Source organism: Chiloscyllium plagiosum, chromosome 5 (genome assembly GCF_004010195.1).
Source record: "Chiloscyllium plagiosum isolate BGI_BamShark_2017 chromosome 5, ASM401019v2, whole genome shotgun sequence".
Lineage (NCBI taxonomy): Eukaryota > Metazoa > Chordata > Chondrichthyes > Orectolobiformes > Hemiscylliidae > Chiloscyllium > Chiloscyllium plagiosum.
The window spans coordinates 17,942,461-17,962,144 of NC_057714.1; the positions used below are offsets into that span (position 1 = coordinate 17,942,461).

Genomic DNA, 19,684 nt, shown 5'->3' on the forward strand with positions numbered 1-19,684 from the left:
GCAAGCCCAAAACTAGTGGGCATAGGTTTGGGATGAGAGGGGAAATATTTAAAAGGGACCTAAGGGGCAACCTTTTACACGGAGGCTGGTGTATGTATGGAAAGAGCTGCCAGTGGAAGCTGGTATAATTACAACATTTAAAAGGCATCTGAATGGGTATATGAATAGGAAGTGTTTAAGAGCGATGTGGGCTGAATGCTGGCTAGATTAGTTTACGATGTCTGGTTAGCATGGACAAATTAGATCAAGAGTCTATTTGTGCTGTACATTTAACTCTAAGTTGATAGCTAAATTCCAACTTGTTGAAGATGGTTATTGCCTGACACTTGTGTGACTCCTTGCCACACGATCAAATGTGGCTTTAAAGTCACGTGCAGTCACTCTACACTCCATTTGGAGATCAACTCATTTTATTCAAATTTGAATCAAGGCTATAATGAAGTCAGAAGTTTAATGGCCACAGCAGAACACAAACTAAGCATCATGAACAACTTGCTGCTGCTATATAGCACTGATCACCTCTTCCATCACTGAACTGATGTTTGAAAGCAAATAGAATGTAATTGACCGGGTTGTATTTGTTCTGTTTTTTTTTATTGAATGAATATACCTGGACAAATTGCTTCATTTTCAGGCAGATGACAATGGTTGGAATTGTACTAAAGCATCTTGGCTAGGAGTGTGACAAGTTCTGGAGCACAAGTCTTCAATATTATTGCTGGAATACTGTCAAGGCCTATAGTATAGCAGTATTTTTTAGCCATTCTTTAATACTATTTGAAATGAATTAATTTAGCTGAAGACTGGTATATATAATGCTGGGAAATGTCTGGAGACGGCTGAAGGTGGTCATCCACTCAGAATTTCTGTTTGAAGGATGTTGCCAATACTTCAGTTTTGTCTTTTACAATGAAGCGTTGCGCTTCCCTACCATTTGAGAATAAGAATATTTATATGGCCACTACCTCCATTGATCATTGGATGTGGCAGGACAGCAGAGTTTAGATCGATTCTGTTGTTTCTGGAATTGCATAGATCTGTTTATTGCACACTGTTCATGATGTTTGGCATGGAAATAGTCCTGTACTGTAACTTCACCAGGTTCTCTCTGAAGATTCTTGCAAATGCTTCAACTTTTGCAATGATTTGCTAGGCTCCAAAATTAAGGGTATTTGTAGAGCCCCTTCCTTTGATAAGTTTAATTAATTATCCACCTGATTCACAGCCAGCGGGGCTGCCAAAGTTATGTAGTGATTTGTTGGTTTTGGAACCACTTAGTCCTGTCTGTCAGTCTGCTTATGCTGTTTGGCACACAAGTAGTCTGTGCTGTAACTTCACCAGGTTAATGTCTCAGTTTTAGGCAAGCCTGGTGCTGCTTCTGTTATGGACCAGGCCAGACTCCCTCAAACATTAAGAAAGTAGACTAGACCCTAACTTTACTAGTTTTAAGCAGGTATAACACACATTCTAGGTGAGATGCAGTTGGTCAAAACATGTAGTTTTAAAGCAGAATTTATTTACAAGTTTACCAAATGACATGCAAACAAAAGAGAACAGAATAACTTAATGCTATCAGAAAGCCCAAAATTCTATCCCAACTTCAAATTTGGGATGTTCCAAATTCTTGCAACAATCCCATGAGCACCCCTTGACACGTAAAATCAAACAGGGTCTTACAGGAGAGAAGTCAGTACTAGTGTGGCCCTGCTTCTTTGGGTCCAGCAGCTTCTGACCACTGCTGTGCTCAAACCAAACCAGAGAAAAAGAACTGACCTGGAGAACTGGCCGCTCCCCTTTCATTGTACAAGTGTTTTTTTAAATTAAAAACATGAAAGCCTTTTGCCTGAGGCAGTATCAGTTAGTTATAATTAAACTGGCCTGAAAACCCATCCAAACCCAGACTTGACAATCTCTGTGGAAAAAGAAGAACAGCATAACCTTGTTAAAGGAGCAGCATTGTCACACTCCCCGCTCCCTTAAATGAAATATCACTGTCCAGAGATGTCTTTTTAAAACGTTAAATCTTAAACGTTAATACACTCAACACACAGATTACATTGACTATAAAGATGCAAACATGCACAACTACATTGTTTGTTTTCCTCCAGCCACTAAATTGTCTCAGTTTCTCTTTCAAGTCTCAATGATGCTTCGGCAGTCACATTTTGTTGTGCTGCCACATGCATAATTTTCAAATTTGAATGACTGTTAACAGCAAGCTCCATCTAAACAGTCTAGCATTTTTGTCCTTCAATTTCTCCACAAACTTTAATGGGTCATGGTCAGTGTATATGATTTGACTCCAATATGTTCCCAGTAACATAAACTTTGAAATGTTGTAATGCCAGAACCAAGCTCAAAGTCGTCTCCTCAACTGTCGCACACATTTCTTGCTGATGAATGTTCAGTTTCCTGGAGAAGTACCCGATTGGTCTTTCTGTCTTCTCATCATTGTCTTGTAAGCGCGCAGCACTGACACCCACTTCGCTTGCATCAATAGTCACCTTGAATGACTGCACAGTTAGGTGTGGCTAGTACTGGGGCTGTGGTTAACATAGCTTTTAAGGCTGTTAAATGCCTTCTGACAGTCCACTGTCCACTGAAATGTATTGCCTTGAGCAATTCAGTGAGTGGAGCAACCATATTGTGAAAATTTGGTGTGAATTTTCAATAAAATCCACTCAATCCCAGGAACCATAATACTGTTCATTTTGTCGATGGTATGGGAAACTCGCCAAGACCTTTTTGTTTTTGCATCCCATGGGGCCATTTATCCATGTCCAGGAAGGTGTCTCTCACTTTGGCAAATTCACTTTTTAGCCAGGTTTATCACCATGCCTGCCTTCCGAAGTCTATCGAACAAGTCTGATAAATGTTGCAAATGTTCCTTCCATGTGTGACTAAACATCACCATCAAGTCAACCATGCATATGATATGGAGGAGAAAGGGAGGGGTGCAGATGCTAGAGATCAGAGTCGAGAATGTGGTGCTGGAAAAACACAGCAAGTTAGGCAGCATCCAAGGAACAGGAGAATCGATGTTTCGGGGATAAGCCTTTCATCAGGGCTAAGCCTTGCTTTTAAAGTGATACTCTTAAATGCTGTCTAGTCAACTGCCCCGCTCTATTTAATTGTTCCCTAAAATTTGACATAGTCTAAATATGTGGTCTCTGAATTTAACTTACCAATTTCTGCTAAATCAATTTTAGCAGTCCTTTCACTTCATGTCCAAACACCAATTCAATTGGACTGAATTTGGTCTAATTATTTGCACCTCTGATTGCAAAAAGTACAAATGGAATTCCCTTATCCCAATCATCTCGATAGTCTTGACTATAAGTCCTTAACATGGTCTTTAATGTCTGATGCCACCTTTCCAGTGCTCCCTGCGACTCTGGATGAATAAAACATCTGAATTGTTTTATTCCTAAACTGTCCATAACTAATTTGAATAATTTCTATATGAAGTTTGACACTTGATCTGACTATCTCTGTGGATAGTCCGTACCTAGTGAAAAATTTGAGTAACTCCTCTACAACCCTTTTAGTTGTGCTATTGCATAATGGGATGGCCTCTGGAAATGTAGTGGTAATATCCAGTGTTGTTAACAAATACTGATGCCCACTTTTTGTTTGAGGTAGGGGTCCTACGCAATCTATTAAGACTCTTGTAAAAGATTCCTCAAATACAGGAATAGGTATCAAAGGTGCAGGTTTTATTATGTCTGTGTGGTTTTCCAATTACCTGACATGTATGACATGTCTGGCAAAATTCAACTATAGTCTTGTGCAGTCCAGGCAAGTAAAAATGTTTTTGCATTTTAGCTTGGGTTTCTCTTACCCCTAAATGACCCCCTACTGGTAGCTTGTGCACCAATTGCAACACCTTTCTATAACCCACTGGCAATGCAACTTGATGAACCTGAATCTGCCTGATTGTGATGGTCTTCATTTACTTATTAAGACATCATTTTTAAGATGATGATCAGGTATACATTTGGATTCTTCTGTGCATTCCTTTCAATACAATTGCTTTAAGTTTTCATCTTTCTGCTGTGACTTAGTTTTTTCTGAGCTAAAGATGTCTGCTTTGTCATCTATCTGCTCATGGTTTATCTTACTAATCAAACAGGTCTCTGCTAATTCCACTTCATTTCCTTATCTGTACACTTTGATCTATCATGTTTCAACTGGTGACTTTGTGACCTAGTTATCTCTCAGTCAGGGAAAGTGCCAGGATGTGTCCTGCAAAAGTTCAGTTGCCTGAATTTCCACCACAGTAGGCAGCACTTCAACCTGTGAACCAGCTATATCATTAGCAAAGACAAATTGTAATCCTGGAGCTGAGAGTTTGTTCAGTACTCCTACTATGACTTCTCCACTCTTCACTGGATACCCTAACCTCACTTTTTGCATAATTGAGTGCTTCTTGTCGTACCATGAAATCCTGTTACCAACACTTTTTCTGGCAATAGTCCTTCAGAGGTACATATTTTCTCATCTTTCAACATCACAGATTGAGGGGATCCTGTATCCCTTAATATTTTAACCTGTTTAACTGCTACTCCTGGCCTATGCAAGTAAAGTTTACCTTTGCTGGTAAAGGGTTTAAAAAGACCTGGCATTTCTTCTTTGACCAATGTCCAATTAGCTTGTACATTGTGGTGCAGCTTTCTAGCCTCCACTGTGCTTTGTTACCACTCCAACAAAATTTACTGGCTTAACCTGTATTCCTACATCTGGCTTCCCAGTGCTTTTACTAACCCACCAATGCTGATTTCATGTGGTCTACTTTATTGCAGTGAAAACAGAAGCTGGAGCTTTTTAGCTTCCCTTTCCTCTTCAGGGGTTTCCTTTTTACTCTTTGGTGAGTTATCCTTATGATCTTCACCAAGATCTACCTTTCCTTTTCCAAGCGAGGATTTTTCTTTTCCCCAATTTCTCTCCCTCACTGATTGAAATGGACTTTGGAAGCTCCCACTACACTAGAAAGTGAATTTCTGAACTCTAGTCGAAGTGCCAATTTCTGAAGTTCAAACTCACTTCCTTTCTTCTCTCCCCTTCTCTCTCCTTTTTTTCTGTTCTACTAAAGCAATTCTTTTTCTCTTGCCTCTGCTTTTAATCGCAATTTGCACTGCTTCATTGCTGTTACTTTTTCCCTTGTCCTTTTGCCACTATTCAAGCTGCTTCATTTTCAAGTGAATTTTAGCCACCTTTTTAAAGATTCTGATGGCATTTTCAGTAAATTTAAATGCTTCCCAACACATGTAATTATATCCCCTTTCTTCATGGAAGGAGGCAGCTCCAGCTTTTCTGCTAATTCCAGCAGCTTGTCTTGATCTCCTTTTGCAAAACCCCCAAAGTCATTTCTTCACCCCCCAGAAAACCTTTAGTGACTGAAAGAGCCATTGCTATCCTAAGCACTGTTTGAACTACCGAACTCAGCACCTAGAACAAAATATACCACCTCTACCACACTCTGCTATTGAGTCCAACAACCCTAATTCCAAATCAGAACTATAGAACAAATCCAGCAAACAGCCCCTAATCTGTTATGGACCAGGCCAAACCCCCTCAAAACATTTCAAGAAAATAGCCCAGATGCTAACTTTGCTAGTTGTTTTAAGCAGGTGTAACATGGATATTCCAGGAGGAATGCAGTTGATCAAAACAGAATTCATCTACCGGATTACTGAATGAAAAACAAAAGAATGGAGCACAAAATAACTTGGCTTATCCAAAAACCCAACAGATTATCCCCTCTCCCTCCTGCTGTTTCAAATACTCGCAACAATCTCCATAAACACCCCTTGGCACAAAAGGTAAAATCAACAGTCTTACAGGAGAGAAGTCAGAGATACCAGCATGGACCTGCTTTTTTGGGTCCAGCAGCTTCAGAATACTATTGTGCTAAATCCAAACCAAAGCAGAGAGAAAAACTGAGCTTGGAGAACTGGCCACTCCCCTTTCTAGGACAGTCACCAAACAACTTCACCTCCCAGTGGTCTACCACTTCAACTGCCCCTCCCACTCTGCCAAGGACATGCAAGTCCTGGGCTGTCTCCACCGCCAAATCCTAGCCATCCATCACCTGGAGGAAGAACGCCTTATCTTCTACCTTGGGACCCTCCACACTTAAATGGCATCAATGTCATTTTCACTAGTTTTCTCATTTTCCCTCTCCTCACCTCATCCCGGTTCCAACCCTCCAACTTTACACCACCTACTGAATTGTCTCACCTGGGTTCACCTTCCTTCCCACCTATCCGCTCCGACCTATCACCATCGCACCCCTGCATCTACCTGTCACTCTCCAATCTCCCTTCCCCCACCCCACATTCCTGATGAAGGGCTTGTGCCCGAAATGTCAACTCTCCTCCTCAATGCTGCTGACCTGCCGTGGTTTTCCAGCGCTACATATTTTGACTCTGATCTGCAGCATCTGCACTCCTCACTTTCTCCCACTCCCCTTTCATTGTACGTGTTCATTTTAAACTTAAAGCCTTTTGCCTGAGGTAGTACCTGTTGGCTATAATCAAACTGACCCTAAAACCCATCCAAACCTAGACTTTTCAGAGTTTCTCTTACGACCTCTCTGAAAACAAAACCAAGGACCACATTACTTTGTTACAGGAGCAACATCATCATCACACTCCCAACATGCCGTCCTTTACTGTCCTTTGAACCAGGGTTGATCCCTTGGCTTGATGATAATGATGTGCTTGGCCATAAGGTTTCACCTTCTGTTTGAGTACAATTCTGCTGCCACTAGTAGATTACAGTGCCTCCTGGATACACTTGACTTCCTGTCTTGTACTGTGCTGTATCTCCTGCGTCACTGATAGAGGAATGTCTGGTACTTTTTAAGGTTTTGTTTCATGAGGATGACTGACAGGCTGTTTCTCTTTCAGTTTTGGCTCTAGGCTCCCAATAAGAAGAATTCTGCAAGAGCTGAGTTTGCTTTTGCCATTTCAAAGCCAGCTGGTTTGTTAGGGTTAATTTACTATTTCAAGACTTGTAGCAATTGGGTACAATGAGTGGCTTGATAGAGGGCTGTTAAGAATCAGTTGTATTGCTGTGAATCTGAAATTTCATAGTCCAAACCAGGGGAGAATGGCAGATTTATTTTGCAAAAAGGATATTAATGAATCAGTTGGGTTTTTGCATCACTCAGCAATTTACTGTTGTCATTACTAGATTTTTACGAAATTCCAGATTTCATTTATTGTATTCACATGTACCTAAAGCCTTGTTTTACGAATAGTGCTAATGATCATAGTAAACAAGGACATAAGGTGCTTACAGCAAGACATGCAGGTTACGACTGTGGGAGGTGCGCTTAGCAAGATGAACATTATGTGAAGTTAGTGTCCCTTCAGTCTAATAGCAGGGAAGCAGCTGTTTTTGAGCCTGTTGGTGCGTGTTCAAGCTTGTTTCCTCTGCCTGATGGAAAAGGTTTAGGAAAACTTTACTGGGATGGGAGGGCTCTTTGTTTGCAGCCTTTTCACGGCAATGAAAAATATTAGTGGAGTCTATGGATGGGAGCAAAAATAAAATAAAGTGGAGATCACTGGATCAGGCAGCATCCATGGAGAGTAACCAAGCTAACATTTTGAATCTAGATGACTCCAGCAGAGCTAGTGAAATGCTAGTTCATCTTTCTCCTTCACGTGATTACTGTGATATCGGATAAGCTAGTAGTCTTTGCAAAACGGTGCATGAAATGTACAAAATAGAACTTGTATACAATTAGTGTTTACATAATTTTAAAGGCACTCAGCTGGTATTATATTAAAGGTACCCCCATTTAAAGTGTGCTTTTTAGATTAACATCTGAAACTTGCATTGAGTTAACAAAACCTCTTGCAACCTTTCAATTAATGTGATAATTAAATGTTTAAAGTGTAGTGAAATACACTGGCGTATTGTCTTGGATTAAAATTGCTCTTTTTTGCATTCCAACGTTTCGTATTTTTAAATTTTTCAGTTAGCAATTATGACCGTGACTCTGTTCCCAATTCGTTTGCTCTTGGCTGCTTTCATGATGTTGCTGGCTTGGCCATTTGCCTTCCTCGCTGCATGGGGCCGTATTGAAAAAGAATCTGAAAGACCTATGAACATGTGGAGAAAGTAAGTGTTTTCTTCCTATGCCACTGTCGAGACATTAATCATACCTGTGTTTAAAATCTTTTTCATAAGAAATAAATGACAACATTTCAAACATATAGAATGTCACATGATGGAAACCAGTCCTTAAACCCACAGTCTGTGCTGACCATGATGTAATTCTAAACTAGTCCCATTGTCCTGCATGTGGTCTATAGCCCTCTATTCCCTACATGTTCACATGTTTGGCATTGTTTCCCCACTCTGGATGTATAACACTCATGATTCCCTATCATTACAAGATATGAATTCCTTTTTTAAATTATCCAGCTATGGCATTCAATAATTGAAGTTTTGCAGTGTGATTTTTTTATGAAAGGTACATCTTTCCTTTCTCGCACTTTGGCTAATGATGGATGTGCGAGGATAATGTAGAGGAGTATAATGTACTTGGGAGGCACAGGGCTAGTTTGCTTGGGGGCCATGTTTTGCAATTTTCACATTACTCAGAGCAACTGAAATCAAGAAAAATGAATGATCATACTTTATTCAGTTTAAAGATTTAATCTCTTCCAGTATCTTCAAACCTTAATCCATTCAACCTTGACTGTTCCATTGAATTACAGACTGAGAAAATCCTCATCAGCTTGATAATTTGGTTAGTCTTTTGGGTGATTTGTATTTTGAATTTCTTTTCAATGGAGGGTATTCTTTGTGTGTAGTATATTTTCTGTTGGCATTTACTTTCGTCCCTGTTCCAGTAAGCTTCATACCTACAAACAAATAAAATTGATATGCTGGATCAATATGAGCTAGTTGATCAAGCTTGTCTCCCATCGCAATTGCTTGGAGTGACATGGTTGAAGTCTTGTCACTGCTAGTCTACACCACTTCCCTCCTCTCCAATGAAAGTTCCATTTATAAAAAGTATGAGTTTTTAAATTAAGTTTTTGGGCAATTTATGGAGATGGATAGAGAATTTTAGTTGCATGCAAGTGAAATCCTTTTAAAAAGTTCAATCAGCATTTATTGCTTTGCAGTTGTAAGCATGTCTTGACTTTGCAGCTGTTCTGAAGTACGCAACCAAGTACTCCTTTATGCATACACCAGTTTTCAGATGTTTGGCAATTATGACTGAAGGTTTCCCATTTTACAGCAGAAATTGAAATCTAAAATTCATACTTCGTTATTGGGGTGATACAGCCACAGTTAGAATGCAAAATTTGGGGTTAGGATTGAAATGTTATTTATCTGTCTCACTGTCCAACTTGTATTTATTGCTGATGACTTCCATGTAGTGAAATATTGAAAATTGGCATAAATAGTAATACTATGAAGCTTTTGAAATTAGCACTTCATTCCACTCTTTTACGGTATTGTAGATTGCAAACAATCTGAAATGCTTCACTCTTGAGCTTTCAATTTGTGTTTTTACAATCTAGCCCTAGTTCAGAATTTTCTGGGTTTTTGTCACTGTTTATAAAAATTGTGTATTGCAAGGGACCAGAGGAATTTGCAAGACTGAAAAGAGACTTAATTCTGCTTAGGTTTAAAGTGTGCTACCTTCAGTGAAACATACTCAGTTGAGAGCATTTCAGAAACAGTACAAACTATGGTATAGCGATTGCATTAGAGTAAATTTAGCATTTAAAAGTCTACTGTATACTAAACTAGCATTTGGAAGTGAATTAAAAGTCTAGTTTATTTATGATATTCAGAATAATTCAAACTTGTGCACAAGACAAATGCTAAGGATGCTGTAAATTGATAATAAAGTCAGATATGCTGGACATGTTCCAAATGTTCTAGTAGGTCTGGCAGTGTCCATGGAGAGAAGCAGAATTCAACTTTCAGAGATGCCCTTACTTTAAAATAAGTCAACCACTGACAATATGGAGACTTGGTGTTAAGGCAGGTTTCATGTGTCTTCTCGTGAAATCTATTTTGCTTTAACATGTAATCCACAAATGTGAAAGTATCTTTGACCATATTTGCACAAAATGATATTGGTTAGATAGTTGTATCTATAGTGAGGATTAGTGTCCACTTTTCTGGAGGATGTAAGTTGTAGTGCTGAAATATGTAAATGGTTGGTACCAATTGAAGTAAGTGTTCTCTCTTTCTTTCTGATACTATCAAGATGCAAATTTTGTTATAAATTTATTTGAGAAAAGATGCCTTGTCCAATTAACTTAACTCAATCATGAATCCGGTAATGTATCTACTCAGAATAGCTTTCCAATCTGCTGTTCAGTGAGTGCTATTTTGTTTCTAATTGAGAATGTTCAATGTTTAATGTAACAAATATTCTAATAGGCATTATGATTACCCCAGTGGTGAAGCTATGAATCTTGAGGTACCAGTGCTGAACTGGGGTGGACAAAGTTGAAGTTTCATGACACCAGGTTTTAGTCCAAGTTTATTTGAAATTAGAAGCTTTCAAAGCCCCACTCCTCCTCCAGGTGGAGTAAAGAGAAGCATGTAGGTACATAATTTATAGGCAGAGAAATTAAAAGATCTTACAAATGCTATGAGTGGAGTGTTGATAGGCTGAATAATAAATCTGCAGGTGATCAAAAATATCACAAGGTGTGAATGAACTGTCAACAGCTGAAAAGCGAGTGAAAGGATGATCTGTAATTCAATTAATTGAGGCAAAGAGGTAATTACAAAAAAGTGGAAAAAACCAAATTGGTAGAATAACATGACATGTATAAGAATTGCATGCAAAGGGTCTAGTCAAAGTAACAAGTAATCCAAAACTGTACCAACTAAGGTAGAGAGATCATAACTTATCAAGATGATGGTGTCAAAACAGGACAGTAAGGAAGATTTTACAGACACAACAGTATGGTGGGGTTACGGGTAGCATGATATGTACCTAAAAATCACAGTTGAGGCTGTCTTCATGGGTACAGAACTTGGCTATCAGCTTCTGCTGTGATTCTGCATTGTTGCGCATCTCCAAAGGCTGCCTTGGAGGATGCTTACCTGAAGATTGGAGGCTGAATGTCCTTGACTGCTTAATTTTTTTCTTGACTAGGAGAGAACATTCCGTTTTGGAATTGTTGCATGATGTCCACTCATCTGTTGCCATAGCGTCTTCACAGTCTCGTGTCAGCATGCGACTCTTACACCTCATGTTGTTCCAGCCATTTTGGTTTATTTCCAGCACCAACTTATTTTTATTGTTTGTAATTATCTTTCTGCCTCAATTAATCCGATTGTAGGTTATCATTTCACTTGCTATTCAACTATTGACACTTCACTCACACCGTCTGACACCTGCAGAGATTTGTTATTCAGCCTGTTGCTATCACCATTTTGTACCATCTTTTGATCTCTGCCTATAGATTTTGTGCCTGTGTGCTTCTCTTCACTCCATCCGATGAGCAGCTTGCGATTTCACACAAACCTGTTGGACTATAACCTGGTGTCATGTGACTTCTGACCTTGAAGCTATGAAATGTTGTTTTTGCAACTTAGTTCTGAATTATCTGGTCATTATCACTTCTGGAGTAATTACAACATACACCAACACCTGATGCATTAATCCTGCTGTCATAACAATTCGCTTCTGGAACAGACATCTCTGGCTGTAATAAAGGAAATAATTATGTTTGGTTTGAGTCAGTGATAAACCCCTAAAAGCATAGTTTCTGGACTTGGTAAAATGAGATTTGAGAGTCGCAGTCAATTAATATACAGAAAGAGGCCATTAATCTTACTGAATTTTTGTAGACAAAACCAGTCCCACTCCCCTGTTTCTGTAGCTTTGCAAGTTTGTTCTCAAGTGTCCAAGTTCCTTTTTGATTCTGCATCTACCACCCAGTGAGGGTCCATAAGTTTTTAAAACTCACTGTAAAAAAAATTCTTCCTGCCACAAACACTGCGTAGGACAAACAGGAAGAAAGTTAGCCACCAGGATACATGAACACCAGCTAGCCACAAAAAGACATGACCCTCTCTCCCTCGTAGCCCTACACGGATGAAAAAAACACTCTTTCGACTGGGACAACACATCTATCCTGGGACAGGCTAAGCAAAGACATGCCAGAGAATTCCTAGAGGCCTGGCACTCCAACCACAACGCCATAAACAAACACAGATTTAAATGCCATCTATCAACCCCTCAGAAAACGAACAGGAAATGACATCACCACCAAACCCCAGGAGCCCCATCCAGGAGAAAGGTATAAATAGAAAGCAGGAGACAACAGCTTCGCTTCACTTGGAGGTCCAGGTAATGAAACGTCTGGATATCAAACCTACAGCTCAGCGAGCAAACCTACACCCTAAAGTTCTTCCTGTCATCTTCCCTGTGGCTCTTGACTAAAATATTAACCCGTGTCTTAGTCTTCATATCTTTAGCAGATGAGAAAAGGTTGGAATGATTTAATTGAATTAGGTTGATTGTCACATGTTCTCTCATGAGTACAGGGAAAACCTTACAAGTCACTACTTATGGTGCATCTGGGTAGCAAGGTACCTAGGTACAGAACCTTAGATACAAAATAGAAAAAAAAGGAAACAAAGTTTAAAAATTTCAACAAGATAGTCCTCCTTACTTCAAGTAGAAAAACAAAGAAACAGTTAACAGTTCAACACCAGTCATTAAGTGACTGATCGTGTTGGCCCACACTCCTCACAATGACTCTCTATCTCACAACTGTTTCTGTTCCTGCCATGGGTCCCTTTTGGGCTGCTGGCTCCCATTCTTGCTGCCAGCTGCCTCAGGCTGCCTGCTCCCTCAGGCTGCCTGCTCACACACTCCTGCTAGATTAGCACTCAGGTACTGCTCCAGACTCCCAGCTACTCCCATGATCAGGATCTCAAAGAAGCAGCAATGCTGCAAACTGCCAGAGTTTAGCCCAAGCATGCCATCCACCTTGTGGCTGACTGCCAAAACCCCCACCTTCTGCCACTGCTGCTTCCAAGTTCCAGCGCTCTCCAGGAGGTAAGTAGAGAAAAGAACAAGAGGAGAAAGTGCAGGAGCCACTATTTTGGCGAAAGGTATCATTGTAGTGTTGTAAAAACAAAGTGCTGGAGGTACTCAGCAGGCCTGGAGGCATCTGTGCAGACTGAACAAAGTTAGTTTCAGAATGCAGAAGAGTTATATTGGACCCAAAATGTTAACTCTGATTCTGTCTCCACCTACTGTCAAACTTTAGTTTCTCCAGTTGCTACTTTATTTCAGAACTGCCACATCTGAAGTGTTGCTTTTATATGTGTAGAGTTTTACTGTACAAGCTGAGAATTTATGGCTTATTTAACTTGTGAAAGACCCCGATGTTTTGATAGGATGAAATAAATATTTTAAATTTTTGTTCTGGAATCAGTGCTGATTGCATGAGGTGGTTTTCAACAATTGGTTAGTAATATAAAAGTTTAATGGTGCACATGCTAGAAATCTGAAAATAAAAATACAGGAAATATTCAGCAGGTCAGGCAGCTTTTATGGAGAAAGAAACAGATTATTCATGTCACCCTGCTGTTCGAGACAGGCGACAGACAAATCAAGCAAGTATAAGCAATTACTCTAACATCTGTTGCTGGGAAATATGTGGGGCCCATAATTAAGTTGATGATTGAAAACCTTAAATTTCAATTCATCAGAAAAGCCAGCATGGATTTAGAAAGTTAGATCTTGTGTTGCGTTTAAGTTTTAGTTTTAAGATGTGAGAAAAGGTATGGACAGGAGAGTTTTGATAATTATGCAAGGTTCTAGAGATATTTGATTAAAACCTGTCTTAAAGGACTGCTAACTTAATTGAAAGCCATGAAATTGAAGGCTTATTTTTGACCAGGGTAGGAAACTGATGTAGGTTGTAGACAGTTAATAGGCATGTACTGGATTTGGCAAGATGTGAGTTAACGGTATCCCACAGGAGTCTATATTGGGACTTCAATAATTGACTCTCATTATTAGATGGTAGCATTGGAAGTTGCATACAAAGATGGACAGCATTGCAAGCAATGTAGACAGGAAAAAAGTGAATTGGCAAAACTGTAGCAAATGGAATTGTTGGTCGCATGAAGCTATCACTTTGAACGTGTCAATTTTCTTAGATCCAATGTCCAAAAGCTAGAGACAGTTGATGCCCAAAGAAACTTGGGGGTTCAGATATCTGATCGTTAAAATATCAGGATCAGGTGCAGAAAATATTCAGAATGGCTAAGAGGATGCTGGCCTCTCTCTTTGCAATGTTAGAATGTAAGGGAGATAGAAGTAATGCTTTAGAAAAATAAAACCCTGCTCAAACTGAGGGGTGGGAATAGTAGTTATCATTTCGGGTTGATGACCTTTCTTCAGACCTGCATGAATTCACCTTAAGCCAATCTGGTTTTGGCCATTATTAAATGTTTATTATATTAATTGAGAATGGTGATGGTAAAGTGGAGGAAAAAATCAGTTTTAGATTTTCAGTTCTGTGAAAATCCTGAGTTTATTACCATCGGACAGCCAAACTGAACAGTTTGAAGATAAATAGCAAGAAGTAATGTGATTTTAGATATGACCAAATTTTTCAAGGGTGATGGTTGCTGGTATGTTTTGTTGGCTAATGTTTTGATTTGGACCAAAAGGGGCCAAAAGCAGATTCGTTCAGAGACTAGTTGTCTACAACAGAAGTGCTGTTATTAGCAGGCCCTAATTCCAATAGCAGTCAGGGCTGGGAATAAGTCCTATATTGTTTAAAAGTCATTAAAAAATGTAGCTTCAGCAGCAGAAATTTGTGGAGGATTCAGAAAGAAAAACATTCTAGACACCTGTAGGGAATGAGTTCAGGAACCAATTTTAAATAATTAGTCAACTGAGTTCATTTGAAAGGCCTTTAGGTGGGTATACAAATAAAGGTTTAGAGGAATATGGGCCTAATGCAACGAATTGGACTAGATAAGTTTAAGATATCTGGTTGGCATGGACAAATTGGACCTGTTTCTGTGCTGTAAAACTCTGACTCTGAATTAAGGTTTGTTTTCTGGTCTATAGGAGAGACATTAACTGTAGAAAAAGCATTGAGTGAATGTAGAAGTTTGCCAAATAGAAACAATTTACAGTTGCACAAGAAGCTTATCATAGAGCTGGTGTGGCTCTTCTGAAATTTGAATATCCATAAGGTTATTGCTGAGATAAAAGCGATGACTATTTCCAGTATCTGTTAGGAGATATTTGAATAGTTCTTGTAATAAAAAAAATTTGTTATACATTTTCTTACTGTTCTTTTGCTAGAAGTACAGTGACTGGCCTCCATAATAAAGAAATTTCAGTCTGGGATGTAATGCTGACAGAAACAGACTCTGCCTCTTTCAGATGATACCACTTTTGGTGACTAATTTGACTACTTATTCAAGTTCCTGTATTGAGTAGAAATTTCCGACAATTAAATTTTGTTCAAGCATAATTATTTTCAGGGTCCCATCCAAATCCTTTTCCTAGCTACCTACTCCATTGCCCTCCCTGAGACAAAACATAAGCTATTGTAACCATTATCATATTTGATTCTAGGGTGGGTCTCTCACTTCAGAATGTATTTACTAAGATTTTTTTTCATCGACATGATGTTGCCCAAAACTGCTTTTGTTATAGATTTAACTATTTCAACCTATCCTATCAGATCTTCCACAATTTTTTTACCTTGAGTTTGATGTGACCCAAAACTGTCCCAAGTAAAACCAAGTCCGATTCCAAGTCAACCTGTTCTGACTGATCTGCACTGGTTCCTGGTGAAACATTATCTTGAATTTAAAATTCTCATTTTTGTTTTCAAATCCTTTCACCACTCCCTCCACTACCACCAGCCCCCAAAAAACTCTAATTTCCTCTAAGCCCACAACCTTCAGTAATATCTATATTAGTTTCTTGAGAAAGGTTGATTTTAATAATTTCAGCAATGGTGGCAGAACCTTATAGTTGACTCATTCCTATGCTCTGGAATTGCCTGGAGTAAATGATCAAAAAGTGTCCTGAAGCATAGTTTGGTCATCTTTTTTTTTTCTAAATATTCTTGTACTACACAACATTTTTTTAAAAGTACTAGATACAGTACCGGGTACTGTATCTGTTTAAATCCATGTGTTGATAAATGCCAGGCATTGACCACATCCAAAAAGAGAATTTAATGATCTCTCATTGATATTCAATATCATTATCATGGCTAAAACCTCAAGTCCTCAGGATTTCCATTGACCAAAACTTAAATGGACCAATATACACACACATTTCTTTGGCTACTACAGTAGGTTAGATGCTGGGATTTCTCTAAATCTCAAGTCTGTCCACCATGTACAATGTACAAGTCAACGTGATGGAGTCTCTTTACTTCAATGAGTACTACTCCAACAATACTGAAGGTAAAAGCATTATGAACAAAGTAACTCAATTTATTGGGACCCTGCCCTCCATCTTAAATGTTCACTCTCCATCACCAAATGTTGCCGAAATATATTCGCTATGCAAGATGCAGTCCTGTGATTTGCAAGGCCTCACTGCAGAGCATCTTTCAAAAATATGAACCCTACCACCTAAAAGCAAAAAGACAGGGGCACCACTTGCAAGTCTTGCTCCAAACCACATGTCCTTCTGATTTGGAACTATCACTATGCCTTCACTGTCACTTTGCAAAAATCATAGAACTCTATTAGTACTGTGGCATATGTGGACTGATGCAGAAGTTCAATTATGTAACTCATTTCCACCTTTTCAGTGGCAATAAATACCAGCAATTCATGTACAGTAAGAATGGAGAAAAGTGATGACATTGAAGGGAGTATATTGTAGATTTATCAGAATGGTGGCTGGATTTCAAGGGTTAAATTTGAGTTGGTCATATTTCCTGTAATTTAAATGCCACCCTGCCTCCATCACTAAAACCCATTATTACTGAACTAATTGTTGTACCCATACAATTGCTTTCGCTGACAACCATTAATTGCATGCAGTACCAGGTCAAATCTGGTTTACAGTATAGTTATATTGTAACACAAATGCAGGAATTTGGGGAATGAGCAGATCGAAAGATTAGCTTCATACTGCTGCCATAAGAACCATGATGTGGAGGTGCTGGTGTTGGACTCTGGTGGGCAAAGTTGAAAATCACACGTCTGTAGGCAGACAATATATCTTATAATCAATGTGACATTTATAAATTCCTACTTTGGCAAGAGAACCAGTCTGACTCGAGATTGGTATACATACAGACTCTAAGCTCACACCTTTTAATGCATTGTCTGAGCTGAGATGTCACTTTTTAAAATAAAACCTTAAGTTATCTCGGGAATGTGACTCGGAAGAAGTTCTAGAATCTACCTGCAACCCGTTCTAAAATATGAAAGACTTAACAGCAATCTAGGTTTATTCAACATATTGTATCCGTGTATGATTCAGAGATGCCGGTGTTGGACTGGGGTGTACAAAGTTAAAAATCACACAACACCAGGTTATAGTCCAACAGGTTTAATTGGAAGCACACTAGCTTTCGGAGTGACGCTCCTTCATCAGGTGATTGTCAGACAATCACCTGATGAAGGAGCGTCACTCCGAAAGCTAGCGTGCTTCCAATTAAACCTGTTGGACTATAACTTGGTGTTGTGATTTTTAACTTTGTATCCGTGTATGACACTGATCTTTTGATATAAATTGTGTCCTATGATCCTGCTCCACAACTATCTGATGGAGCAGCATTCTGAAAGCTTGTACTTCCAAATAAACCTGTTGGACTATAAACTGGTGATTTTCGACAAAAAGAACCAGTTCTTCCATACTGCAAATGGCTGCAGTTTTAGTTTTCAAATCCTGTTTCAAGTTGCACCTGAAATGTATGAAGTTCCTGGTAAAATTAATTTGCAGTTCTGCGTTTGCTGACAGTATATATTGATGGTACTCCTTTTTATGAAATATAGTAGATTAGTATCACCATATTTGTCTCATGTCTGTATACTTGACAATAAGTTGAGTGGCTGTGTATTGATAGCTGCAGGAGGTGCTACAATGAACAATTATTTGAGCTTTCTTTTGTATGACTTAGTGTTGGAAAATCAGAATAAATGTCTTGAATTAGTGACTTCTCAAAACATTTATTTAAATATTTACATAAAAGTTTGTGTTGGAAATGAACCAAATCAAATGAGTGCTCAGTCTAATTTGTAAATAAGACATTGGAATACTTCAAAGAATAGCCTTTTTTCAAAACAGGTCAATATCAGCAAAGATAATTTATCTAAGTTCTTGAATGGTCATGTTTAAGCATGCAGTTTCTTGTTTTGCTATACAAAGTCCCAACGTGCTTGGTTATCTTAGAATCCCTACAGTGTAGAAACAGGCCATTAGGTCCAACAAGTCCACACCGACCCTCTGGAGAGTATCCCACCTGGAGCCATTCCTCTTCCCTATTACATTTCCTCTGACTAATGCACCTAACCTACTCATCCCAGAGAACTTTGGGCAATTTAGGCAATTCACCTACCCTGAACATCTTTAGACTGTGGGAGGAAATCCATGCAGACACTGGGAGAATGTGTGTAAACTCCACACACAGTTGCCGAAGCTGAAATCGAACCCGCGTCCCTGGCTGAGACAGCAGTGCTGCCCCTATTGTAATGTTTCTTCCTGTAGACTATTTGTAAAAACTAGAGGGCATAGGTTTAGGGTGAGAGGGGAAAGACTTAAGAGACCTAAGGGGCAACGTTTTCACCCAGCGGGTGGTACGTGAATGGAATGAGTTGCCAGAGGAAGTGGTGGAGGCTAGTACGATTGCAACATTTAAAAGGCATCTGGATTGGTGTATGAATAGGAAGTGTTTTGAAGGATATAGGCCGGGTGCTGGCAGGTGGGACTCTATTGGGTTGGGATATCTGGTCGGCATGGACGGGTTGGACGGAAGAATCTGTTTCCGTACTGTACATCTATGACTTTGATTCTAACTATGGGTGGTAGTCAACATGTACTCTGTCAATTAGCATTCAATAGATTCCTTTTTCTAAAACTATTTGTAATACATCAGTGAATTGAGTGCATTAACGAATTGGCACATTATTGGGTCAATGGTTAATAAGTTAATGAATACATTTGAAACGTTTGAGCCTTCCCATTGCAGTTCCATTTGTTTCCTATATACAGAGTGGGTGTCAATTTGATGAGACTATGGTTTGCAAATTCCCTTATTTGTGCCACGGTTTCATTTGTCTTAACAAATGAGGGATGAAAAACAATGGGTGTTTCCAAATCCAGTTGTAGATGTTAAACGGAAGCGAGCCCAGATGACTCATAAAGCAAGTTTAAATGCAGCAGTCCATCGTTAATGCTTCTCTTTCCGGTAAGTCCTGTGAGCTGTGTAGGGCAAGCTGAAAGAAACTGATTGATTGTTGGTGTCACGCCTGTCACACTAGAGGAAGAACACTGATGTCCTTTCCTATGGGACAAGTCAACTTTGTATTAAAATTGGAGTTGCAAATCAAAACAGTCATGTAATTATGATGTAATTTAGTTTTGGCAGCTATCTCCTGTGCTGTAACAGTTTCTGATTATAGGGTCTAGAGCATTCTTTGTTCCAGTTCATTTGGATCCCTTTGCTCAGCATTT

General features: G+C 39.1%; 1 protein-coding gene across 3 annotated transcripts in view; it reads left to right on the forward strand.

Annotated features, from left to right (window-relative positions):
• Nucleotides 1-19,684, forward strand: part of LOC122549735 (lysophosphatidylcholine acyltransferase 1-like) — a 157,660-nt gene that overhangs the window by 26,202 nt on the left and 111,774 nt on the right. For all 3 annotated transcript variants that reach the window (XM_043689659.1, XM_043689657.1, XM_043689658.1), the window contains exon 2: nt 7,988-8,130. In XM_043689659.1, coding sequence (XP_043545594.1) covers nt 7,988-8,130 — 143 coding nt within the window. The remainder of the gene's footprint in view (nt 1-7,987; nt 8,131-19,684) is intronic.